Here is a 27625-nt window from a genome sequence, read left to right on the forward strand (position 1 = left end):
CTGTAGGATCCCCATGGACAGAGAAGCCTGGCGGGCTACAATCCATGGGATCACAAAGTCAGACACAACTGAGCAACTAACACTGTACTACAGAAGGTAATATCAGAAGATAAACAAGTGATGACATCGTTTTAAAACCAGATTTGACCCAAAATGCTCCATGTGAACTCGAACTTCTGTCCACACTAATAGGGAAACAAAGTAAATAACCTGGCCAGGCAACACAGTCAGCTAGCACTAGACCACCTCTCTGTTCCTCTGACCAAGACCGGTTCCCTGGGTGTTACCTTTCTACCATGACTTACAGAGCCTCTCATTCAGATTTCACAGTAAACATCTTGTTTCTCCCTACTTGCTTTCATTTCTGCAATAAAGCAACAATCATGAGCTCTCAAAAAAAATTAACTAATTTATATTATTGGTGATGTTACTTTTACTGACATGCCAATTATAAAATTCAACAAAAATTTACTAAATCACCCAAAATACTAAATCTTAAATACACAATCCTTAATGCCTCAGCTCATTAAGACAGGCAAAAGTAAAAAAGAAAAATAAATGCATTTAACATGAATAGTTAATAGCAATCATAATCGTAATAGCAACACTTACTTAATCTTTAATCTTAGGCCAGTGCTACATGCTGTATGTATATTAACTCATTTAATTATAATAATATCCTATAAGAGACATATTATCATGCCCAGTTTGTTCTATCAATTGTTCAATTAGACAAGTGCCACTCTAATTCCAAACACTGGAGACAACTCCCCTACGCCTAGACTCCCCCAGGGCCATACACAGTGGAACCATAGTTGCTGATCTGACACTACTTAAAGCTGGGTGAACCAAATTCAGTCCAGTAGGGCCACTGGCAGATCTTCAAAAGGACAGAGTCAAGGTCTAAATTACTTTCTTTTTTCTATTTTCATAAGCCAACATATAAAATACGAGACCCCTTTTTCCCCCCGTCATTTACTCACCCTACTGGCTTGTCTCTGATTCAGCTCTCCACTTCTTACTATTTTCCAAACTCTTCTTCTATGTTCCATCCATAAAGAACAACTCTCCTATTCTGTCCATGTCTTCTCAGAAAGATTTATAACCACTACTCCGAGCTTTGGGTATTTCTCTCATAAGTGCCCAAACATCAAACAGGGGGGTTTTTGTTCTCCTTGCTTCCCAATACAGCATCCATATCACTCACTGCTCCCTATCATCTTTTTTAAATTGAAAAGTTGTTTTACAATGTTGTGTTAGTTTGAGATGTACAACAAAGTGATTCAGCTGTATGTACAAACGTATCTTTCTATTCAGACTCTTTTCCCATATAGATTTTTTATAAAATATTGAGTATAGTTCCCTGTGCCATACAGCAGGTCCCTGTTTAGTTTATAGATATAATTCCTAATTTATCCCTACCCTCAACATCTTTCCCCTTTGGCAACCATACGTTTGTTTTCTATATCCTGTGGGTCTATTTCTGTTTTGAATGTAAGTTCATTTTTGTATCATTTATATGATTGCATTTACAAGCAATACTGTATGATATTTATCATTGACTGGCTTATTTCACTTAATTTCTAGGTCCATCCATGTTGTGTAAATGGCATTATTTCACTCTTTTATGGCTGAGTAATATCCCACTGTATAAATACACCACATCTTTATCCCTTTCCTCTGTCGATGGACATTTAGGTTGCTTCCCTCTCATGGCTATTATAAATAATGCTGCAATGAACACTGCGATTCATATATCTTTTCAAATTATGGTTTTCTCCAGATGTGTGCCCAGGAGTGGGAATGCAGGATCATATGGAAGTTCTATTTTTTGTTTTAAGGAACCTTCATACTGTTCTCCATAATGGCTTTAACAATTTACATCCCCACCAACAGTGTATGAGGGTTCCCTTTTCTCCACATCCTCCCCAGCATTTATTACTTGTAGACTTTTTGAAGATGGCCATTCTGACCAGTGTGAGGTGACACTTCATTGTAGCTTTTACATTTCTCCAATAATTAACAACATTGAGCATTTTTTCATGTACTTTTTGGTCATGTGTATGTCTTCTCTGGAGAAATGTCTACTTAGATCTTCTGCCTGTTTTCTGATCGACTCCATTTTCTCATATCTCCTGCTCTCTCCAGGCTCAGGCCCATCAGACGTGCCACCCTCTTCTCTCACGGTTTTCACTGATCAATCTCTTGGACACCCGTCAACATTCCCTGTGCTCAGTTTCCTCTCCATTCCTATTGTTTTTCAGTGATACTGAGTTTCTTCAAAATCCATATGTATACCCTTTCCAATACCCTGAGTTCTCAGCCTCTTTTCCAACCTTTGCCACTACACATAAGTAAGCCACACCATCACTTGGAACTAAATCACATCCAAAATCACTAATCTGAACAAGTCACTCCCTGACCACAGCCTACTTATTCTACCTTCCAACTTGCTCTTTTGACCACACTTGATACCATCTCTACCTCTGTTTCTATGGTTCCTCTGTATTCTCTGTATTTACTAGCTCCTGGCTGTCTTCACTTTCTTCCTTGTCCAACTGAGATTCCAAAGTGTATCATTTTATTTTATTGCTCAATAAATACTTATCAATGAATCATCAATATCATCATCTCCTTCAGCTCTAATATCTAATCCAATTAATCACTAAGACCAGTACTGTGTACAGGCGTGCAGACTCTTTGAGACCCCATGGATTGTAGCCTGTCTGGCTCCTCTGTCCATGAAACTTTCCAGGCAAGAATACTGGAATGGGTTGCCATTTCCTACTTTTTCCCGACCCAGGGATCAAACCTGTGTTTACAGCATTCAGGCAGATTCTTTACCACGGTGCCACCTGGGGAGCCCAAGACCAGTAATGTACTTCTTTCTATATCTACTGCCACTAAATAACCATCACTTCTTGACTAGACTACTAAAAAATTCTCCAATCTATTCTCTACCATGCTGACAGAACTTTTTAAACTAGACATCTAAACACTCCCCTTTTTAAGTTTATTAATCATGTTGCACTTCTGTTATGACAAAGAACAAAATCCACAACATGGCCTAAAAGGTGCTGCAAGCCCTGTTCCTCACCTAAATCTCATCAATCCAGTCTTCAACACTGGTCCTTGCTCTCTGCCCTCCAGCTGGATCAGCCTACTTCAAGTTCCCTTTTTTGACTCTCAACTGCCTGGCCCTATGCCTACCTCTGTGCACTCTGTGCTTTGAACCTTTCTTCATTCATTCACCCATTCATCCACCCACTATTTATTGTACCAGACCTGACTGTAAGATGGTCTGAGGAACAAAACAGGTAAAGCACCTGTTCTCCTGGAGCTGATTTTTGTGTATTAGCGGGTGGAGAGGGTGGATGTTCAAGAGACAATAACAAATGTGCAGGACAAGATAATCTGGAATAGGGATAAAGGCTGTGAAGAAAAACAGATTATGGCCGAGGAAGCATCTATCCTGCACGCATTTATTGCCATGCCTTTAAGTATTAACATCATTCCAGGAGCTTTCACGGCACTCACCACGCTGAACTGCAAACACCAGTAGACTACACACTCCACGACTAGTTAAGCTACTAGGAGTTTCAGAAAACTCTTTTTCCTTGGCCTAGCACGTAAAATACACATTAGTGAATACAGGTTAACATCAAATTAATATGTTGTTAATGAATGGAAGAAACGGTTAGATGGATGGATTCACACTGAATTAAAACTCCTTCTCTGGTCAAGGAAGCAGGAGTGATTTGCCCCGGGGCCCTAATTAAGCCACAATTAAGTTGTATGAAGTAGGAGACAACAGCTGCACTCTAGACTTCCAGAGCCTCTCAAAAATACCCCCCGCGGGGCAGCAACACTTTCTCCCAAAGGGATGCTGCCAGCCAGGCCCCTCCGCGCTTTCGCCGTGGGTCCCCGTTGCTGAGTTTCAAAACAAGGAGTTCGGGAAAGGGGGCCACGCGCCCTAGCTTTTCAGGCCTGCTCCACCCCTCAAACGGATTTCTCTCCCGCCTCCCTCTTAACTCCGTCGGCGCCGGAGGCAGCGAGGCAGGGAAGGAGGCCTGCACCGAGCCGCAGGAGCCCATCGGGAGGCCCACATGGGGGAGACTGCGGCGTCCACGGGGAGAGACAGCTTACGTTTTCCGGGGAAAGGCGATCCCAGGACTACTCACCCCAGCGCCTCTAGTGTGTCCAGCACGTCCCCCTCCATCGTAGGTTCGGGACCCGGATCCGGCCCTCTCATGGTCCTTCGGCCCGAGGCTGTTCCACACTCTAAGGAGCCCGCCGGAAACCGGTGCCGCGGTCCCAAGGTTCCGGCCGGATCTCAACCTGAACTGCCTAGGAAGGGTATACAAACGTTCCTGACCTGCAGATAGTTGGCTGTTCTGCCTAAAACGACTTTATATACACGTACTATAATAGCTTTTTAAAATGATATCAACAACAAATAGTAGTAATAAAAAGGCTTGAGTTGTGTCTTATCGAACATCGTTATTCTACCCAAGTTGTTTTTGACGGATCAGATTCCTGCCCTCTTTTTATAACAAAAATCCTGAAATAAAATATTACCTTGAGCTAAAATTGTACGGAATATCATGTGCCTACACAAATAATTTTTAAGTCAAATACACAATAAAGCTCCAACTTTAAAGAAGAAATAAAGAGAAGGAGATGTATAACAAAATGTTGTTTCATTATGTAACATAGATCAAAGAAATGATCAGATGCTTGCATCTATCTGTAGAATCCTCTTCAATACATGCAGACTATGTGTTGCACAGCTGAAAAAATATAGGTGAGTGTGAGACTTCCCTGGTGGTCCAGTGACTAAGACTCCCTGCCCTTAACACAGGGAGCCCAGGTTCAATCCCTGGTCAGGGAACTAGAGCCCATAGGTCACAACTAAAAAACAAACAGTATTCCCTCTGTATACTATTTATGGAGAATTCAGTGTCTATCTCAAGGATACAAAAGTATTTTAAGGCTCATAAGAGAGAGTCAGCATAGAGCATAAAATCATTAACAGCTATATATAAATATATATATTTATATATATATAGCTATATATAAATATATAAATATCCAAATAAACACACAACAATTTATCCTTTTAAAGGACTGTCCCAAGCCTTACAGAATGGTATAACATCCTTGGCCCTAGTCCACTGAAGTCAGTTATGTTCTCACCTACCTAATCATTGTTACTAATAAAGAGCTTGGCAATAAATTTGTAAAACCCAGAGAGAAGTTTACCCATAAATTTGAATAACTTTCAATAATGACTCTTCCTCTGTGACAACCTGAAGGGGTAGGATGGGGTGGAAGGTGGGAGGAATGCTCAATAGGGAGGGGATATATGTATACCTATGGTTGATCCATGTTGATGTATGGCAGAAACCAACACAGTATTATAATTACCCTTCAATTAAAAATATATTTTAAAAAATAATGACTCCTCTACCATATACCCAGGTTTAAGTATAAAATTATTTGCAGGTTAGTGGTTAAGAATCTGCCTTCCAATGCAGGGGAAGCAGTTTGATCCCTGGTCAGGAACTAAGATCCCACATGCCACCCAGTAACTAAGTCCACACAACTATTGAGCCTCAGCACCTAGAGAGAAACCTTGGGCCACAACCAAGACCACCATGCATGCTCAGTAGCGTCTGACTCTTTGCAACCCTATGGACTGTAGCCCACCAGGCTCCTCTGTCCATGGAATTTTCCAGGCAAGAATACTGGAGTGGGCTGCCATTTCCTTCTGCAGGTGATCTTCCTGACCCAAGAATCGAACTTACACCTCCTGCATTGCAGGAGGATTCTTTACTGCTGAGCCACTAGGGAAGTCAATAGAGACCAGATGCAGTCATAAATAAATACTTTTTTTAATAAAAGACCGAAATCATAAAAAGTATGTTCTCTTACATTAGAATTAAACAGTGAATCAATAAAAAAGAAAATTTTAAAAAATCCCCATTTAATGCTCAGAATTTAAGCAATGCACTACTTCTGAATAATCAGATTAAACTGGGAATTAAACTAGAAAAAAATGGATATGAGAAAATATTTTTGAACTGAATAACCATAAAAATACCATGTGAAGGATGCAGATAGACCCATACTTAAAATATGTAACATTAAATGCACATATTAGAAGATTTTTCTATTTCAAAAGATTGAAAATTAATTATCTAAGCATCAATTGCAAGAAGGTGAAAAGCAAAACAATTATATCCAAAGAAACAGAAGAGAGAGAAAATGCAATAAAGAAATGAAGATAAATTTGAGTCTTTTTGCAGACTAAAGGTATTGACAAACCTTTAGCCAAGCTGATCAGGAAAAAATAAATAAATACAAAAGAAGAAGCAAACAACCATTATTAGGAATGAAAAAGAGGACACAGGTACTTCATCATCAGATATGAGACAGTTAAAGGATGTTATGAATAATTTCATGCCAATAAATTTGAAAATTTAAAGTTGATAAATTCCTTGAGAAACACTATTTAACAAAAATGATACAAGGGAATTTTTTTAAATGAATAGTTTATATCTGTTAAAGAATGACAAATTAAAAACCACCAACAAAAAGTGCTCCAAGCCCAAAGCATTTTCCTGATTTTTCCAAATACTTTAAAAAGAAATAACACCAATCTTATATAAATTTTTCCAGAGACTAGAAAAACATGGAGTATTTTGCGATGCTTTTTATGAGGACAACATTATCTTTAAAAAAATCAATACAAACATTATTAAAAAGAATTTATAGAGCAGTTCCTCTCATGAAAAGATGGCTGCACTTACACAGCCACTTGAGTGCGACAAAGCCACCGCTGGAGTTCAGGCCTCTTCAATACACGGGGCTGGGCCAATGGGGTATCCAAGTCATGGCCTCTACCTCATGCTATCAACACAAAAATCAAGAAACTATCGATTTTAAGGAATGGAAGAGCATTTTATTCAAGCCAAGCAGAGGACCATAGCCTGGGAGACACAGATGCAAGAAGCACTTGAATTGTGTTCACACCTGACTACCACAAAAAAGGGGGAGGCTTATATAGGCAAAGACCACAAAGTTATAGAAGTTGTCAGGAAGTAGGATTGGAGTCGGCAAGAAGAATGCTTGTTAAGCAAGGTTAGCTGGTATCCAAAATAGCTGCACAGTTTCAGGGGAAGATTTTGAGACCAGAAGGTTGCAGCTGGCAGCTGCTGGCAGATACTGCTTTGACAATGGCTGGTGGTATCCTTCACTGTGACACAGATCAGAAAATTCAAGTTCTCAGTGATGCAGGAACATGTCTGAAAACACATCCACAATGGCCATCAAGCTCCATTTTGGATGACAAAACCCCAGTTACCCCGTTTAATTTTTAATTGATCTTAAATATGTTATCATTGAATTCTTTCCTTTGGAAAGCACTGATGATCCATTTTATTCTTCTTAGGTCCTTTCATTGCCAAAATAGCTAATAACCTGCTCCAGATTCATTGAGTTCCTCAGGGCTGGGATGGATTTGGCCCAGGAAATTTGCATTGCAAGGAGGAGGGACAAGAAGAGTACATTCCAGGCTGGGGTCCCCTTTGAGCACACAGATCTCAGGGATATGGTCTCAAGCAGGTTATGTTTTGATTACCAAAGTTAGATGATCCCTTGGGGATGTAATTGAAACCACACACCTCATTTTGGGACTTGAACACAGTCACACTTCAGATGACTTGAACCCACAATCTCTCAGCTGAAATCACACACCTGGTCTCAGGACTTAATAAAGCTCAGGGTTTTTGTGTTACAACACAGAAGGAATTCTGTGAGAGCCAAAGTTCTAGACAAAGAGTAGACTTATTAATACAGGACACTTGTGAAGGATACCAGTGGGCAGGCAAGGCTGCTCTAAGTGGGAAAGCAGGCATATTTAGAGAGATACACATTCCATAGACAGAGCGAAGTCTCTTTCAAAAAGTGAGAGCAGCCCTAGGAGACACCACACTCTGTATATAGAGTGTGGGCTACCTCAGAAAGCAAGGAGCCCCAAGGTGTGGAGGGTGGTTAGTTTTTGTTTTTATGGGGTGAGTAATTACATAGGCTGATAAGAGGGAGGATTATTCCAACTATTTGAAGGAAGGGGTGGAAATTTCCAGGAATTTGGCCACCACTCACCTCTTGGTCTTTTACGGTCAGCCTCAGAACTGTCATGGTGCCTGTGGTGTGTCATTTAGCTAACATATTACAGTGAGTGTATGATGAGGCTCAAGGTCTACAGAAGGCGATTCTTCTGCCATCTTGGACCTAATTGGTTCTAACCAGTTTTTGTCATATTCTCAATAGTTGTGTCATTCTCTTAATGGTTTTGCCTTACCCTGTTCCCTTGTCTCATTCCCTCTTCAGAGATTTTACTCCCATAATTGTATGGGAAACAGAGAGGTGACAGACGGTGTCTCCTATAGCTGCTTCAAGGCTAAGCAGGGGCATCAACCCTGCCTATCAGGGTGTAAAAACCTCTGGATACCTGCTCTACAGGCCCCAGGAGCAGAACAGCTCCTTGTGTTAAGTCCGTATGGGCTGGAATCCTTGCATAAACATCCTTTTTATGTGGAACTATTGTAACTGCTTCTATAGTCTTCCTATGAATTGTTTTGAAGATGAAGCACTTTTGCAATAGCATCAGGATACAATATAACTGTCCATAAATTACAAGGCTTAAAAGGCATGGTTAAACATCTGGTTACAAAATAATCAATAAAGAAACTTAGTTACAGTAACCAAAATTACAACTGATTACATTTACCAGAGTTTGGGCTTGGGAAAGTAATTTAAAGGTATAATATTTGTTTATATAGGCTTCTCAGCCTGAATTTTCTATCTCTGGAGATAGGAGTGTCCTTCTACTTCCAGATGTGGGGCATACCTTTCATGTGGCAGATTTATTTCCTGCTTTCAGGGAGACAGAAAGGAGGATGAGAGTGGCCCTCCTGCATTGGCTGTTTGTTAAGTAATTTTAATTCAAAATAATCAATATGCCATTGAGGCATATTTTGGGGTAGCCTACTTATGGGCTTCCCTTGTGGCTCAGCTGTTAAAGAATCCACCTACAATGTGGGAGAGACCTGGATTTGATCCCTGGGTTGGGAAGATCCCCTGGAGAAGGGAAAGGCTACCCACTCCAGTATTCTGCCCTGGAGAATTCCATGGACAATCTATGGGGTCACAAAGAGCTGGACACAACTCTCACATGCTAGTAAAGTGATGCTTAAAATTCTCCAAGCCAGGCTTCAACAATACATGAACCATGAACTTCCAGATGTTCAAGCTGGTTTTAGAAGAGGGAGAGGAACCAGAGATCAAATTGCCAACATTTGCTGGATGATCACAAAGGCAAGAGAGTTCCAGAAAAACATCTACTTCTGCTTTATTGACTATGCCAAAGCCTTTGACTGTGTGGATCACAATAAACTGTGGAAAATTCTGAAAGAGATGGGAATACCAGACCACCTGACCTGCCTCTTGAGAAACCTGTATGCAGGTCAGGAAGCAACAGTTAGAACTGGACATGGAACAACAGACTGGTTCCAAATAGGAAAAGGGGTACATCAAGGCTGTATATTGTCACCCTGCTTATTTAACTTATATGCAGAGTACATCATGAGAAACGCCGGGCTGGAAGAAGCACAAGCTGGAATCAAGATTGCCAGGGGAAATATCAATAACCTCAGATATGCAGATGACACCACCCTTATGGCAGAAAGTGAAGAAGAACTAAAGAGCCTATTGATGAAAGTGAAAAAGGAGAGTGAAAAAGTTGGCTTAAAGCTCAACACTCAGAAAACGAAGATCATGGCATCCGGTCCCATCACTTCATGGCAAATGGATGGGAAACAGTGGCTGACTTTCTTTTTGGGGGCTCCAAAATCACTACAGATGGTTATTGCAGCCATGAAATTAAAAGACGCTTACTCCTTGGAAGAAAGTTATGACCAACCTGGACAGCATATTAAAAAGCAGAGACATTACTTTGCCAACAAAAGTCCATCTAGTCAAGGCTATGATTTTTCCAGTGGTCATGTATGGATGTGCGAGTTGGACTATAAAGAAAGCTGAGTGCAGAAGAATTCATGCTTTTGAACTGAGGTGTTGGAGAAGACTCTTGAGAGTCCCTTGGAGTGCAAGGAGATCCAACCAGTCCATCCTAAAGGAAATCAGCCCTGGATGTTCATTGGAAGGACTGATGAAGCTGAAACTCCAATACTTCGGCCACCTGATGAGAAGAGCTGACTCTTTGGAAAAGACCCTGATGCTGGGACAGATTGAGGGCAGGAGGAGAAGGCGACAACAGAAGATGAGATGGTTGGATGGCATCACTGACTCGATGGACATGGGTTTGGGTGGACTCTGGGAGTTGGTGATGGACAGGGAGGCCTGGCGTTCTGCGGTTCATGGGGTCACAAAGAGTCAGACACAACTGAGCAACTGAACTGAACTGAGCGACTTTCACTTTCACTTAGGTCTACAATAGCGCCATCTTCTAAAACATTTCTAAATGTTTCACGTATTAAAAGCTGAGCTGGTAACTGTGAAGAAACAATGGTTTAGAAGAGCCCTCCATTTGTCTGAACCAGCTTTTAGTTCTGGGAATAGGTCAGTTTAGTTAAATAGTTACCTCTCATTTTCTAGAGGAGGAAATGGCAGCACACTCCCACACTGCAGTATTCTTGCCTGGAAAATCTCACTGACAGGGGAGCCTGGTGGTCCAGAGAGTTGTAAAAAAGTCTGACATGACTGAACGACTAAGGACTACATCTCACTGTAGGAGGTGAGGAATAACTGGGCTCCCAAAACTAGGCCCATGGTGCAAACAGTCAGGTATTTAATAAGAGGCACTTTCGTGGAAATAAAAGAAAAACAAAGGTTCATAATTGGAGCAACTTATAAACCAGTTTCTGGGTCCAAGAGACAGTCAATTAAGATTTCTAGATGTCAGAGTAAAAGCTTCCTCTGCAGTTTGAAATGCCTCTAATGATGTCATCAGGTGTTCAAGTAAACTTTCTGAAGTGGCTCATGAGGACTGTTTAAATACGAGCTGTGGCAAGTTCTATGAAGTTTATATCAAGTCATTTAGCTTCAGGAAAATGGCTTAGTTTGAGAGTTCTTAATTCTGGAGAAATCAGGGAGAAAAAGAAAAATGTTTCAATTCTGCTTACAAGTAAAACAATTTACTAAATTGTTTTAAGTCTTAAAAACATTTTCCTTGTGTCTGGGAAACAAATGATTAAAAATCAGTAATATTTTAGACCAAATCATAAAAATTTATAACCATATTTATCAATTCATTCAATCTCATGTAATTAATTCTTCTGCTTGAGTGCAGTTTTTTTATTAGTTCCACTGGCCTTGTCTGATGATTGAAGGTGATAGGAACAGTTATAATTTCAAGAAGTTAGCAAGATTTTTGTTAAAGCTTTCATGATTTGCCTGGTGAAGTGGAAGCTATGATCACTGGATATTATGAAAGGTATACCAAGTAGAAAATACATTTTTTTAAAAGTTTCTTTGGCATCAACATATATGTACCTAATATGGGAGAATGCAAACTTATAAAATAAATATTAAATACACAAAGGGAGAAACTGATTGGAATATAGCAGGAGACTTTAACACACCACTGGATAGATCTTCTAGAAAGAAAATCAATATGGCAACACAGATCCTAAATGATACAATAGAACAGTTTGATTTAGTTGACATTTTCAGGATATTACACCTCCTCCCCTCAAAAAAAAAACCCATAATACACATTCTTTCAAGTGTACATGGAATATTCCCTAGGATTGACCCCATGCTGCTGTTGCTAAGTCACTTCAGTCATGTTTGACTCTGTGTGACCCCATAGATGGCAGCCCACCAGGCTTCCCCGTCCCTGGGATTCTCCAGGCAAGAACACTGGAGTGGGTTGCCATTTCCTTCTCCAATGCATGAAAGTGACAAGTGAAAAGGAAATTGCTCAGTCGTGTCCGACTGTTAGCGACCCCATGGACTGCAGCCTACCAGGCTCCTCCATCCATGGGATTTTCCAGGCACGAGTACTGGAGTGGGGTGCTACTGACCCCATACTAGGGCACAAAACTAACCTCAAAAAATGTAAGAGGATAGAAATTATTTCAAACATTTTCTCTGGCCACAATGGCATGAAACTAGGAATCAATCACAGGAAAAGAAATGAGAAAAAAAAACCAATTACATAGATCCTAAAAAAATGCTACTAAGAGACCAATGGGTCAACAAGAACATCAAAAAGAAATTTAAAAATACCTTGAGACAAATGACAATGAAAACACAACCATAGAAAATCTATGGGATGTATCAAAAGAAGTTCTTAGAATTAAAGCTTAGAAGTTCACAGTAATATAGGCCTTCCTCAGAAAGTAAGAAAAAATAAAAAAACATACAACCTAAAAGAATTAGAAAAAAGAAGAACAAACAAAACTAAAGTGAGAAAAAGGAAATAAAAATTAATAAAGATCAGGGAGGAGACAAAGAAACAAATTAAAAAACAATAGAAAACAAAAATCAATAAAACTAAGAGCTGGCTCTTTGAAAGGGTAAGCAAAATTGACAAACCTCTGGCCAGGCTCAGCAAGAAGGAAACACAACTCAAATAAATAAAATAAAATATGAAAAAGGATAAATCTCAACTGACAATATGCCAAAACATGCCAACAGATTTGATAAAATAGAAGAAATAGACAACTTTCTAAAAACATACAAACCACCAAAATTAAATCAAGATGAAATAGATAATTTGAATAGACCAATAAATAAAAGTGAAATGTATGACTTAAAAGAAAAACTCCCTACAAACAGAAGTCCGGAACCAGATAGCTCCATGGTGAATTTTACCCAACATACAAAGAGGAACCTATACTGATCCTTCTCAAACTCTTCCAAAAGATTAGAGAAGAGGGAATACTCCCAAAGACATTCTATGAAGCCACCAACACCCTGATACCAAAACCAGACAAAGATATTGCCAAATAAAAAAATTATAGGCCTATATCTTTGATGAATATAGATGCAAAACTCTGAACAAAATATTAGTAAACCAAATCCAACAACACATAAAAAAAATCATACACCATGACCAAGTAAGATTCATCCCAAGTTCACGAGGACGGCTCAACATAGGCAAATCAGTCAATGTAACACACCACAGCAGCGAAACTCGAAAACACATGATCATCTTAGAAGATGCAGAAAAAGCATTCGACAAAATTCAACATCCATTCATGATAAAGACTCTTACCAAAGTGGGTATAGAAGGAACATATCTCAACATATGAAAGCCATTTATGACAAACCCACATCCAATGTAATATTCAATGCTAAAAGCCTTCCCACTAAAATCTGGGACAAAGGATGCACACTATTACCACTTCTATTCAAAACAGTAAGGCAATCAGACATAAAAAAGAAATAAAATGGTGCTTGCTTCAGCAGCACATATACTAAAATTGGAACAATACAGAGAAGATTAGCATGGCCCCTGTGCAAGGATGACATGCAAATTCATGAAGCGTTCCATATTTTTTAAAAAGGAACACATTTGAGTCAGCTCTGATGAGGTGGATGAACTTAGAACCTATTATACAGAGTGAAGTGAGTCAGAAAAAGAAAGATAAATATCATATTCTAATGCACATATACGGAATCTAGAAAAATGGTTCTCAAGAATGTATTTACAGGGCAGCAATGGAAAAACAGACAGAGAATAGACTTATGGCTATGGGGAGAGGGGAGGAGAGGATGAGATGTATGGAGAGAGAAACATGGAAACTTACATTACCATATGTAAAATAGATAGCCTTCGGGAATTTGCTGTATGTCTCAACTTCCCTGGTGGCTCAGATGGTAAAGCGTCTGCCTACAATAGGGGAGACCTGGGTTCGATCCCTGGGTCTGGAAGATCCTCTGGAGAAGAAAATGGCAACCCACTCCAGTACCCTTGCCTGGAAAATCCCATGAACAGAGGAGTGTGGTAGACTACAGTCCATGGGGGCTCAAAGAGTTGGACACAACTGAGCGACTTCGCTTTGACTCACTTTCCCTTTCAGGAAACTCAAATAGGTGCTCTGTCTCAACCTAGAGGGGTGGGATAGGGAGGGAGATTCAAAAGAGAGAGGATATATGTATACCTGTGGCTGATTCATGTTGAGGTCTGACAGAAAACAACAAAATTCTATAAAGCAATTATCCTTCAATAAAAAAATAAATTAAAAAAAGAAATAAAATGTATCCAAATTGGAAGAGAAGAAGTAAAACTGTCACTATAGGTAGATGACATGATACTATATATAGAAAATCATAAGGACTCCACATACAAACTATTAGATCTAATAAATTAATTCAGCAACATTCAGAAATTGGTTGCATTTCTTTATACCAACTAAAGAAATATTAGAAAGGGAATGTCAACAAATAGCCCCTTTTAAAATGGCACCTTTACCTACTGCTGCTACCAACCTCTCTGCCCCAGCAAATGCAGACAAAAATCTCTGGAGATGTCATTGCTGCCAAAATCTTGGCTCTTTATGTACAGAAATACAGTGACAGAGTTATGAAGGAGAAGGAAAGAGTGGCTTTATTTCTTTGCCAGGAAAAGGAAGAACAAAGTAGGCTAGCAACTCAAGAACTGTGCAACCCCCACTTCCAATCCCTGGAATAGAGAGAGGCTATATAGTCAGGCATTTTATACGGGTCATGAGGATCTTATGGCAAGTATACTGGGGTGGTTTGACATTCCCTCCTCCAGAGGATCAGGTTTTGTCAGAACTCTCTGCTATGACCCGTTTGTCTTGGGTGGCCCTGCACGGCATGGCTCATAGCTTCATTGAGTTATGCAAGCCCCTTCGCCACAACAAGGCATCAATGCAATGGACATGAACTTGGCAAACTCCCAAGAGATGGTGAGGGACAGGGAGGCCTGGTGTGCTGCGGCCCTTCGGGTTGCAAAGAGTCCAACTGAACAACAACAGTTAACATATAGTTAGGCAGGGGTATGTGATAAGGATCAAGGAAGTAACAGTCTTGCATTCTTCTTTCTTCTGCAAAATTTCAATAGGGTGGGTGGGTTTGCTAACAAGATTAGGGTGTGTGTAGGGTTTTAGGTTTTGGAGAAGGAAATGGCAACCCATTCCAGTACTCTTGCCTGGAAAATCCCATGGACAGAGGAGCCTGGTAGGCTACAGTCCACTGGGGTTGCAAAGAGTCGGACACAACTGAGTGACTTCACTTCACTAGGGTTTTAGGTGGTGGGGGTCTCTGAGTTTCTCTGATCCCTTTAATCTTGCCTCTGGCAGTTTTGTGGCTACTCCTCCCTTGATTAGCAACTGTTTGAATCGAATTCAAAGAAGGTCTTGGAGGCTGGAGTCTTGCCTATAAGAAATGGGGGACAAAAAGGTCTCCATGTCCAGGAGGCCCACCGGGCCTTGCTCCACATCATTATCAGGTCATTGTCATTGCTGCTGTACAAACCACACTTCAGTTTTCTCTTTTAAAATTAAGTGTCACCTTGGACTTCCCTGGTGGTCCAGTGGTTAAGAATCTACCTGCCAATGCAGGGGACATGGGTTTGACCTCTGGTCCAGGAAGATCCCACATGTCACAGGGCAACAAAGCCACAACTACTGAGCCCATGTTCTAAAGTCCTCGAGTAGCAACTATGGAGCCCACACACCACAACTACTGAAGCCTGGGAACCCTCGAGCCCATGCTCCACAACAAGAGAAGGCACTGCAATGACAGGCCCGTGCACAGAAAGCCCACGCACAGCCATGAGGACCAGACACAGCCATAAGCAAAAATAAAGTCACAAGCAAGCAAACAAGAAGACCCCTAGGATTAAACCTGACCAAAGCAGTGAAAAATATATGCTGAGAACTATAAAACATTAAAAAAGGAAATTAAAGAGGATTCAAAGAAATGGAAAGATATCTCATGCCCTTGGATTGGAATAATTCATATTGTTAAAATGGCAATGCTACGCAAAGCAATCAACAGATTTAATGCAATCCCTATTGATTATCCATAACGTTTTTCACAGAACTAGAACAAATAATCCGAAATTTTACATGGAACCCTAAAAGATCCAGAATTGCCCAAGCAATGCTGAGGGAAAAAACATAACTCTCCCAAATTTCAGACAATAGAGTATGGTAATAGCATGAAGACAAAAAGCCCAGAAATAACCCCACACATCTACAATAAGTTAATCTTTGACAAAGGAGGCAAGAATATAAAATGGGAAAAAGGCTCTTCAGCAAGAGGAAAGCTGGATAGCTGCATGTAATTGATGAGGTTAGAACATACCCTCACACCATACATAAAAATAAACTCAAAACCGCTTAAAGACTTAAACATAAGACATGACACCATAAAAGTTTAGAAGAGAGGATAGGCAAAATATTCTCTAAGATAAATCGTACCAATGGTTTCTTAGGTCAGTCTCCCAAGGCTGGAATAAAAAATAAATAAATAAACTAATTAGACCTAATCAAATTTACAAGCTTTTGCACAGCAAAGGAAACCATAAACAAAACAAAAAGACAGTCTACAGGAGAAAATATTTTTCATACAACGACAAAAAAAAAAAAACAGCCTAATCAAAAAGTGGGCAGAAGACCAATAGACATTTCTCCAAAGAAGACGTACAGATGGTCAAGAGGCACATGAAAAGATGCTCAACATCACTATTTAAAATTGCAAATCAAAACTACAATGAGGACCACTTCATGACAGTCAGAATGCCCATCATTAAAAGCTTAACAGATAACAAATGCTGGAGAGAGTGTGGCGAAAAGGGAACCCTCCTACACTGTGGATAGCAATGTAAATAGGTGCAGCCACTACAGAGGCTCCTCAGAAAACTAAAATGGAGCTACCAAACAATCAGATCAGATCAGACACTCAGTCGTGTCTGACTCTTTGCAACCCCATGAATCGCAGCACACCAGGCCTCCCTGTCCATCACCAACTCTCGGAGTTCACTCAGACTCACGTCCATCGAAGTCAGTGATGCCATCCAGCCATCTCATCCTCTGTCGTCCCCTGCTCCTCTTGCCCCCAATCTCTCCCAGCATCAGAGTCTTTTCCAATGAGTCAACTCTTCCCATGAGGTGGCCAAAGTACTGGAGTTTCAGCTTTAGCATCATTCCTTCCAAAGAAATCCCAGGGCTGATCTCCTTCAGAATGGACTGGTTGGATCTCCTTGCAGTCCAAGGGACTCTCAAGAGTCTTCTCCAACACCACAGTTCAAAAGCATCAATTCTTCGGCGCTCAGCCTTCTTCACAGTCCAACTCTCACATCCATACATGACCACAGGAAAAACCATAGCCTTGACTAGACGGACCTTTGTTGACAAAGTAATGTCTCTGCTTTTTAATATGCTGTCTAGGTTGGTCATAACTTTCCTTCCAAGGAATAAGCGTCTTTTAATTTCATGGCTGCAGTCATCATGGGTGTAGAGGAGCTATCCCACGTTGAAGGTCAGGAAGGGCGGTGGTGAGGAGATACCCCTCATCCAAGGTAAGGAGCAATGGCTGCACTTTGCTGGAGCAGCCGTGAAGAGATACCCCATGCCCAAGGTAAGAGAAACCCAAGTAAGACGATAGGTATTGCAAGAGGGCATCAGAGGGCAAACACACTGAAACCATACTCACAGAAAACTAGTCAATGTAATCACACTAGGACCACAGCCTTGTCTAACTCAATGAAACTAAGCCATGCCCGTGGGGCAACCCAAGATGGTGGGTCATGGTGGAGAGATCTGACAGAATGTGGTCCACTGGAGAAGGGAATGGCAAACCACTTCAGTATTCTTGCCTTGAGAACCCCATGAACAGTATGAAAAGGCAAAATGATAGGATACTGAAAGAGAAACTCCCCAGGTCAGTAGGTGCCCAATATGCTACTGGAGATCAGTAGAGAAATAACTCCAGAAAAAATGAAGGGATGGAGCCAAAACAAAAAGAATACCCAGCTGTGGATATGACTGGTGATAGAAGCAAGGTCCGATGCTATAAAGAGCAATATTGCATAGGAACCTGGAATGTCAGGTCCATGAATCAAGGCAAATTGGAGCTACCATACAATCCAGCAATCCCACTCCCAGACATTCATCCAGAGAAAACCATAATTCAAAAAAACACATGCATCCTTATGTTCACAGAAGCACTATTTACAAAAGCCAAGACATGGAAAGAACCTAAATGTTCATCAACAGGTGAATGGATTAAGACGAGGTGGTACATATCGTTGTTCAGTTACTCAGTCACGTCTGACTCTTTGCAACCCCATGGCCTGAAGCATACCAGGCTTTCCTGCACATATATACAATGGAATACTAAGTGGAAGTGTAGTCGCTCAGTCGTGTCTGACTCTTTGTGACCCCATGGACTGTAGCCCATCAGGCTCCTCTGTCCATGGGATTCTCCAGGCAAGAATACTGGAGTGGGTTGCCATTTCCTTCTCCAGGGGATCTTCCCGACCCTGGGACCAAACCTGGGTCTTCTGCATCACAGGCAGATGCTTTACCCTCTGAGCCACCAGGGAAGAATATTCAGCCATTAAAAAAAATAATAATAATAATGCCATTTGATGCCATTTGCAGTGATATAGATACAACTAGAGATTATTATACTAAATGATGAACATCAGAAAAAGAAAGATAAATACTGAAACAAGAGTAAGGGGGCAGGGCACAATCTTTGAAAGAATGAGACAGTCTGAGGACACAACACAAACTGATTAGAATCAAATGGGTCCAAGAAAAATCAACTGACTAGACCTGAAAATCTCCATCTCTTCCCCCAAAATAGTTAGAATAATCTTCTCACGCATTAGCCTATGAAATTACCCAGCCCATAAAAGCTAACCACACCACATTTTGAGATACACTTGCTCTCTGTGATGGCCCACTCTCTGTATGTGGAGTATGTTTCTCTCTGAATAAATTCACATTTTTACCTATCACTTTGTCTTTTACTGAATTCTTTCTGCAATGAGACATCAAGAACCTCAGCTTCATTTGGTCCTGAAACCAGGTCTGTGATCTCAGCTAGAAAACTGTGCCTTTGGGCTGGGTTTGAATCCCAGCTATGTGGGTTCAAGTTCCAAACTGGGTTTTGGCTGGGTTTTAGTCCCTGCCATGTAGGTTTGATGCTGAGCAGGGCCCTGTGGGACTCCTGGGCATGGAGGCCTTTGATTCCCTGTTCCTTGTAGCAGGACTCTGGACTCCATGAATTTCTCTGAGTTCCAAATGGCAGAACAGTTGCTAATCAAAGGAGAAGCAGCAACAAAACCACCTGAGGTAGTCAGTCAGTTCAGTCCCTCAGTTCTGTCCAACTCTTTCCAACCCCATGGCAGCAGGCCAGGTTTCCCTGTCCATCACCAACTTCTGGAGCTTGCTCAAATTCATGTCCACTGAGTTGGTAATGCCATCCAACCATCTCATCCTCTTTCGTCCCCTTCTCCTCCTGCCTTCAATCTTCCCAGCATCAGGGTCTTTTCCAATGAGTCAGTTCTTCACATCAGGTGGCCGAAGTATTGGAGTTTTAGCTTCAGCATCAGTCCTTCCAATGAATATTCAGGACTGATCTCCTTTAGGATGGACTGGTTGGATCTCCTTGCAGTCCAAGGGACTCTCAAGAGTCTTCTCCAACACCACAGTACAAAAGCATCAATTCTTTGGCACTCAGCTTTCTTCACAGTCCAACTCTCACAGCCATACATGACCACTGGAAAAACCATAGCTTTGACTAGACAGACATTTGTTGGCAAAGTATTGTAGGCTCTAAAACAAATCTTATTAAATTTAGAAGACTGAAATCATATCAAGCATCTTTTTCAATCACAATGGTATGCAGCTAAATATTACTTATAAGAAGAAAACTAAAAAAATCACAAATATGCCGAGATAAAACATGCTACCAAACAACAAATGGGTAAAAGATCAAAAAGAAAAATAAAACCTTGAAAGAAATAAAAACAGAAGTGCAACATACCAAAATTTAATGGATGCAGTAAAAGCAGTTCTAAGAGGAAACTCATAGTGATAAGTGCCTAAATTAAAAAATAAAATAGGTCTCAAATAAACAATCTAATTTGACACCTCAAGAAGCTAAAAATGAACAAATGAAGCTCAAAGTCAGTAGAAGGAAGGAAATAATGTAGATCAGATAATGAAATAGAGACTAGAAGACAACAGAAAAAAATCAAGGAAACTAAGAGCTGTATTTTTTTAAAGATAAAAAGTGACAAATATTTAGGTAGACTCACCAAGAGAAAAATAGAAAGGACTCAGAATCAGAAATGAAAGAGAAACTACAATTGATGCTACAGAAATACAAAGGATTGCAAGACTACTATGAACATTTATATGCCAACAAATTGGACAATTTAGAAGAAATGGATAAACTGTTAGAAATAAACAACCTACCAAGACAGAGTTATGAAGAAACAGAAAATCTGAATATACTGATTACTAGTAATGAAACTTCACCAGCAATCAAAAACCTCCCAACAGGGACTTCTCTGGTGGTCCAGTCATTAAAAATCCACTTTGCAATGCAGGAGACACAGGTTCAATCCCTGGTCGGGGAACTAAGATCCCCTATGCTGTGGAGCAACTAAGCCTGAGCACTGCAACTATTGAGTCCTATGCTCTGGAGCCCACGTGCCACAACTAGAGAACCTGTCTGTTGTAACTACCGAAGCCCATGTGCCATAACTAGAATCTATGTGCTGCCACAAAAGATCCTGCATGACAAAAAGAAGACCCCGTATGCTGCAACTAAGACCCGATGTGGCCAAATATCTTTTTTTTTTTTTAATTAAAAAAAAGAAACTTCCCAACAAACAGAAGTGCAGGATCAGTTGGCTTCAATAGTGAACTTAAAACCAAATATTTGAAGAAGAATTAATACCAATCCTTCCCAAACTCTTTCAAAATATCGAAGAGGAAAGAACACTTCCATACTCATTTTATGAGGTCAGCATTACCCTGATACCAAAAGTAGACAAGGACACTCTAAAGAGCAAACAGGCCAACATTCCTGATGAACAGAAATGCAAAAATCCTCAACAAGATATTAGCAAACCTGAATCAGCAATACTTTAAAAGGATCATCCACCCAAATCTAGTGGGATTTATTGCAGGAATGCAAGGCCTTGTTTTATATCTACAAATCAGTGTGATATACCACATTAACAAAATGAAGGATACAAATCATAATCACTTCAATAGATGCACAGAAAGCATTTGACATAATAATTCAACATCTATATATGATTAAAAAAAAAAACTCAACAAAGTGGGTATAGCTGGAATATACTTCAACATAATAAAGGCTGTATAAGACAAACCCACAGCTAACATCATACTCAATAATGAAGAGCTGAAAGCTTTTTCTCTAAGATCAGGAACAAGATGATATTGCCTGCTAATTTTTTTTTTCAACAAACTATTAGAAGTCATAGTCAGATCACTTAGTCAAGAAAAAGACATAAATGGCATCCAAATCAGAAACAAGGAAGTAAAACTGTCTCTATTTACAGATGACCTGATAATGTATATAGAAAACCCTAATGACATTACAAAAAAATATCAACAACTGTTCACTTCAGTTGCTCAGTTGTGTCCGACTCTTTGCGATCCCATGAATCGCAGCACGCCAGGCCTCCCTGTCCATCACCAACTCCCAGAGTTCACTCAGACTCACGTCCATCGAATCAGTGATGCCATCCAGCCATCTCATCCTCTGTTGTCCCCTTCTCCTCCTGCCCCCAATCCCTCCCAGCATCAGAGTCTTTTCCAATGAGTCAACTCTTCGCATGAGGTGGCCAAAGTACTGGAGTTTCAGCTTTAGCATCATTCCTTCCAAAGAAATCGCAGGACTGATCTCCTTCAGAATGGACTGGTGGGGTCTCCTTGCAGTCCAAGGGACTCTCAAGAGTCTTCTCCAACACCACAGTTCAAAAGCATCAATTCTTTGGCACTCAGCTTTCTTCACAGTCCAACTCTCACATCCATACGTGACCACTGGAAAAACCATAGCCTTGACTAGATGGACCTTTGTTGGCAAAGTAATGTCTCTGCTTTTGAATATGCTGTCTAGGTTGGTTATAATTTTCCTTCCAAGGAGTAAGCGTCTTTTAATTTCATGGCTGCAATCACCATCTGCAGTGATTTTGGAGCCCAGAAAAATAAAGTCTGACACTGTTTCCACTGTTTCTCCATCATTTGCCATGATGTGATAGGACTGGATGCCATGATCTTAGTTTTCTGAATGTTGATCTTTAAGCCAACTTTTTCACTCTCCTTTTTCACTTTCATCAAAAGACTCTTTAGTTCTTCTTCACTTTCTGCCATAAGGGTGGTGTCATCTGTGTATCAGAGGTTATTGATATTTCTCCCAGCAATCTTGATCCCAGCTTGTGCTTATTCCAGCCCAGCGTTTCTCATGATGTACTCTGCATATGAGTTAAATAAGCAGGGTGACAATATACAGCCTTGATGTACCCCTTTTCCTATTTGGAACCAGTCTGTTGTTCCATGTTCAGTTCTAACTGTTGCTTCCTGACCTGCATATACGTTTCTCAAGAGGCAGGTCAGGTGGTCTGGTATTCCCATCACTTTCAGAATTTCCCACAGTTTATTGTGACCTACACAGTCAAAGGCTTTGGCATAGTCAATAAAGCAGAAATAGATGTTTTTCTGGAACTCTCTTGCCTTTGTGATCATCCAGCAGATGTTGGCAATTTGATCTCTCATTCCTCTGCCTTTTCTAAAACCAGCTTGAACATCTGGAAACTCACGGTTCACATGTTGTTGAAGCCTGGCTTGGAGAATTTTGAGCATTACTTTACCAGCGTGTGAGATGAGTGCAATTGTGCGGTACTTTGAGCAATCTTTGGCATTGCCTTTCTTCGGGATTGGAACGAAAACTGACCATTTTCAGTTCTGTGGCCACTGCTGAGTTTTCCAAATTTGCTGGCATATTGAGTGCAGCACTTTCACAGCATCATCTTTTAGGATTTCAAAGAGCTCAACTGGAATTCCATCACCTCCACTAGCTTTGTTCATAGTGATGCTTTCTAAGGCCCACTTGACTTCACATTCCAGGATGTCTAGCTCTAGGTGAGTGAGCACACCATCATGATTATCTGGGTCATGAAGATCTTTTTTGTACAGTTCTTCTGTGTATTCTTGCCACCTCTTCTTAATACCTTCTGCTTCTGCTAGGTCCATACCATTTCTGTCCTTTATCGAGCCCATAGTGCAAGAAATGTTCCCTTGGTATCTCTGATTTTCTTGAGGAGATCTCTAGCCTTTCCCATTCTATTGTTTTCCTCTATTTCTTTGCATTGATCACTGAGGAAGGCTTTCTTATCTCTCCTTGCTATTCTCTGGAACTCCGCATTCAAATGGGTATATCTTTCCTTTTCTCCTTTGCTTTTTGCTTCTCTTTTCACAGCTATTTGTAAAGCCTCCTCAGACAGCCATTTTGCTGTTTTGCATTTCTTTTTCTTGGGAAGGTCTTGATCCCTGTCTCCTGTACAATGTCATGAACCTTCATCTATAGCTCATCAGGCACTCTATCAGATCTAGTCCCTTAAATCTATTTCTCACTTCCACTGTATAATTGTAAGGGATTTCATTTAGGTCATATCTGAATGGTCTAGTGGTTTTTCCCTACTTTCTTCAATTTAGTCTGAATTTGGCAGTAAGGAGTTCGTGATCTGAGCCACAGTCAGCTCCCAGTCTTGTTTTTGCTGACTGTATAGAGCTTCTCCATCTTTGGCTGCAAAGAATATAATCAATCTGATTTTGATATTGACCATCTGGTGATGTCCATGTGTAGAGTCTCCTCTTGTATTGTTGGAAGATAGTGCTTGCTGTGACCAGTGCGTTCTCTTGGCAAAACTATCAGCCTTTGCCCTGCTTCATTCTGTACTCCAAATCCAAACTTTGACTGTTACTCCAGGTGTTTCTGGACTTTCTACTTTTGCATTACAGTCCCCTATAATGAAAAGGACATCTTTTTTGGATGTTAGTTCTAAAAGGTCTTGTCGGTCCTCATAGACCCATTCAACTTCAGCTTCTTTAGTGTTACTGGTCAGGGCATAGACTTGGACTACTGTAATATTGAATGGTTTGCTTGGAAACGAACAGAGATCATTCTTTCATTTTTGAGATCACATCCAAGTACTGCATTTCAGACCCTTTTGTTGACTATGATGGCTACTCCATTTCTTCTGAGGGATTCTTGCCCACAGTAGTAGATATAATGATCATCTAGGTTAAATTCACCCATCCCAGTCCATTTTAGTTCACTGATTCCTAAAACGTCGACGTTCACTCTTGCCATCTCCTGTTTGACCACTTCCAATTTGCCTTGATTCATGGACCTAACAATCCAGGTTCCAATGCAATATTGCTCTTTACAGCATCAGACCTTGCTTCCATCACCAGTCACACCCACAACTGGGTGTTGTTTTTGTTTCGGCTCTGTCTGTTCATTCTTTTTGTCATCCGTAGAGAAATGTTGGCTAGCTGAAAAATGTCACCTGAACTAACATTTTGCAGGATGTATTTAAAATTATCAACCGCATTAAAGTATATGCCCTTAACTCACATCTGTTCATGCAGCTCTATGAGGAGATGGACACAGAGCACAAAGAGGGAGATGGCTTTTGAAAAGTGGATCTCTGGCCAGAGTCTGAGTTATGAGAGCAATTCCAGAGATTTCTTTTAGGAAAACAGTTACCACTGGCAGCATAGTTCAGTGACACAGCATAGGTCACAAAACTTGCTTACTTGTGTGACATATTCAACCTGCTCAATGAACTCAATCTGTCACTTTAGGGGAGAATAACAACTGTGTATAAGTTGGCAGATAAAGTGACTGCATTCAAAGCCAAACTGGGATTATGGGGGTGACAAGTGAACATTAGGATTTTTTATATGTTTCAAATATTAACAGATTTTGAAAGAGAGTGAGCCAGGGCCTTCTTTCTCCCAGCTGGTACCTGATCACCTATGTCAGATTTCAAAAGTGTTTGAAGATTACTTCCCAACCACACAAGACCTCTAAACTAGGAGGAATATATCCAAGATCCATTTGTAAATAAGCCAGGTGAACTGACTTTGTGCTAGAAGAGCAACTGTTTGAGACTACAAATGACAGCGGCCTTAAAAGTAAGTTTGAAAGTGAAAGTCGCTCAGTTGTGTCTGACCCTCTGTGATCCCATGGACTGTGCATGGAATTCTCCAGGCCAGAATACAGGAGTAGGTAGCCTTTCCCTTTTCCAGGAGATCTTCCCAACCCAGTGATTGAACCCAGGTCTCCCGAATTGCAGGTGGATTCTTTACCAGCTGAGCCACAAGGGAAGACCAAGTATACTGGAGTGGGTAGCCTATCCCTTCTCCAGGGGCTCTTCCCAACCCAGGATTTGAACTGGAGTCTCCTGCATTGCAGAAAGATTCTTTACCAACTGAGCTATCAACTTCAAATCTCCATACATTCTGGATTAAAGTCAAGGCAGAATATCCTGAGATTGACACAAATCACTGAAAATTTTGCTTCCATTTCCAGCAAAATATCTTTGTGAAGCAGGGTTCTCTGCAGTAATAGCAACCAAAATGTGATAAAGGAATAGACTGGATATAAGCAACATACTTTGGGTGTCATTGTCTCCCATCACCCCCAGATAAGACCATCTAGTTTCAGGAAAACAAGTTCAGGGCTCCCACTGATTCTGCACTGTGGTGAGTTGTAAAATTATTTCATTATATATCACAATGTAATTATGATAGAAATAAAGGGCGTGTAATAAGTGGAATGTTTCAGTAAATGTAATAAATGTGAATGTAATGTATTTGAATCACCCTGAAAACATCCTCACCTTGATCTGTGGAAAAATTGTTTTCCAGGAAACCAGTCCCTGGTGCCAAAGTGGATGGGGATTGCTGCTTTAAAAAACTAAAAATAGAGCTACTATATGATCCAGCAATCCAACTCCTGGGCACATATCTGAACGAAACTGAAATTTGAAAAGACACATGTACCCCAAGTTCACTGTAGCAGTATTTACATTAGCCAAGACATAGAGGCAACCTACATGTTCATCAACAGAGGGATGGATAAATAAGATGTGGTACGTATATACAATGAAATTCTACTTAGCCATAAAAAGAACGAAATAATGCCATTTGCAGCAATGTGGATGGACCTAGAGATTGTCAAACCGAGTAAAGTAATACAAAGACAAATATCATGATACAACTTATATGTGGAATCTTAAAAAATGGTACAAATTAACCTATTTACAAAACAGAAAGAGAGCCACGGATGCAAATAGAAAACAAACTTATGATTACCAAGCCAGGCAAAGAATAAATCAGGAGATTGGGACTGACATATACATACTGTTATATATAAAATAGATAACTAATAAGAACATACTATGTAGACAGGGAACTCTAGTGAATATTTTATAATGACTTATATGGGAAAAGAAGCTAAAAAAAAGAGTGGATATATGTGTGTGTATATATATATGTATATTCACATATAACTTATTCACTTTGCTGTACAGCAGAAATACAATATTGTAAATCAACTATAACTCCAATAAAAGTTAATTTAAAAATAAAAAGGTCACATTCAAATGATTTGGAATTAAATATCTATAGCAATGTTGAAGGTTAAGACAACAAAGCAATACCTTTAAAAGTCTGTGGGGACAAGGTTCTATTGTATAGCACAGTAAACTATATTCAATATATTATAATAATCTATCATGTAAAATAACCTGAAAAGAATATATATACATACATATATGTATGATATGTATAGCTGAATCCCTGAAACTAACAGATCATTATAAATCAACTATACTTCAATTTTTAAAAAAGCCTTTGAGGGGAAAGAGTCTTGAGGCAAATGAAAATGGAAAAACAACATACTAAAACTCATAGGATACAGCAGAAGAGGGGAGTTCGTAGCAGTAACTTCTACATTAGGATACAAAAAATATGCCAAATAACATAATTCTGTGTCTCAAATAACTAGAAAAATAACAAATCAAGCCAAAAGTTAGCATAAGAAAGGAAACAAAGATTAGAGCAGAAATACATAAAATGAAGAACAAGAAAATAGAAATGATTAACAAAAACTAAAGAGTTCTTTGAAAAGACCAATCTTCAGCTAGACTAGTCAAGGAGAAAAGAGGATCTAAATCAATAAAATCATGAAAGAGGAGAAAAGTCATACAGATAAACAAGAAATGTTCAAAGTTATTATGAACAACTGTACACCAACAACCAACCTAGAAAAATTCAGCAAGACTGAATCCAAAAAAAAAAAAAAAATGGAAATATAAAAAAAACAAATACCTGTAAGGAAATTATGGCAGAAAGTGAAGAGGAACTAAAAAGCCTCTTGATGAAAGTGAAAGAGGAGACTGAAAAAGTTGGCTTAAAGCTCAACATTCAGAAGATGAAGATCATGGCATCCGGTCCCATCACTTCATGGGAAATAGATGGGGAAACAGTGGAAACAGTGTCAG

At 40.0% G+C, this 27625-nt stretch overlaps 1 protein-coding gene and 1 non-coding gene across 4 annotated transcripts in view; one reads left to right on the forward strand and one right to left on the reverse strand.

Moving 5' to 3' along the window:
* Positions 1–27625, reverse strand: part of FAM98B (family with sequence similarity 98 member B) — a 73467-nt gene that overhangs the window by 31014 nt on the left and 14828 nt on the right. The window contains exons 2-3 of one of the 3 annotated variants that reach the window (XM_044925233.2): positions 6813–6912; positions 4182–4347 (exon numbers count right to left, since the gene is read on the reverse strand). The exons of 1 other annotated variant lie outside the window; for it this stretch is intronic. In XM_044925233.2, the coding sequence (XP_044781168.1) occupies positions 4182–4252 (71 nt within the window). In that variant the 5' untranslated portion in view covers positions 4253–4347; positions 6813–6912. The remainder of the gene's footprint in view (positions 1–4181; positions 4348–6812; positions 6913–27625) is intronic. One more of the 3 variants, XM_025295943.3, reaches the window with a different exon arrangement.
* On the forward strand, positions 13482–13588 carry LOC112577900. Its single transcript, XR_003102099.2, has one exon. It is a non-coding gene; the product is annotated as a U6 spliceosomal RNA (small nuclear RNA).

The sequence above is a fragment of the Bubalus bubalis genome, chromosome 11 (genome assembly GCF_019923935.1).
Source record: "Bubalus bubalis isolate 160015118507 breed Murrah chromosome 11, NDDB_SH_1, whole genome shotgun sequence".
NCBI lineage: Eukaryota > Metazoa > Chordata > Mammalia > Artiodactyla > Bovidae > Bubalus > Bubalus bubalis.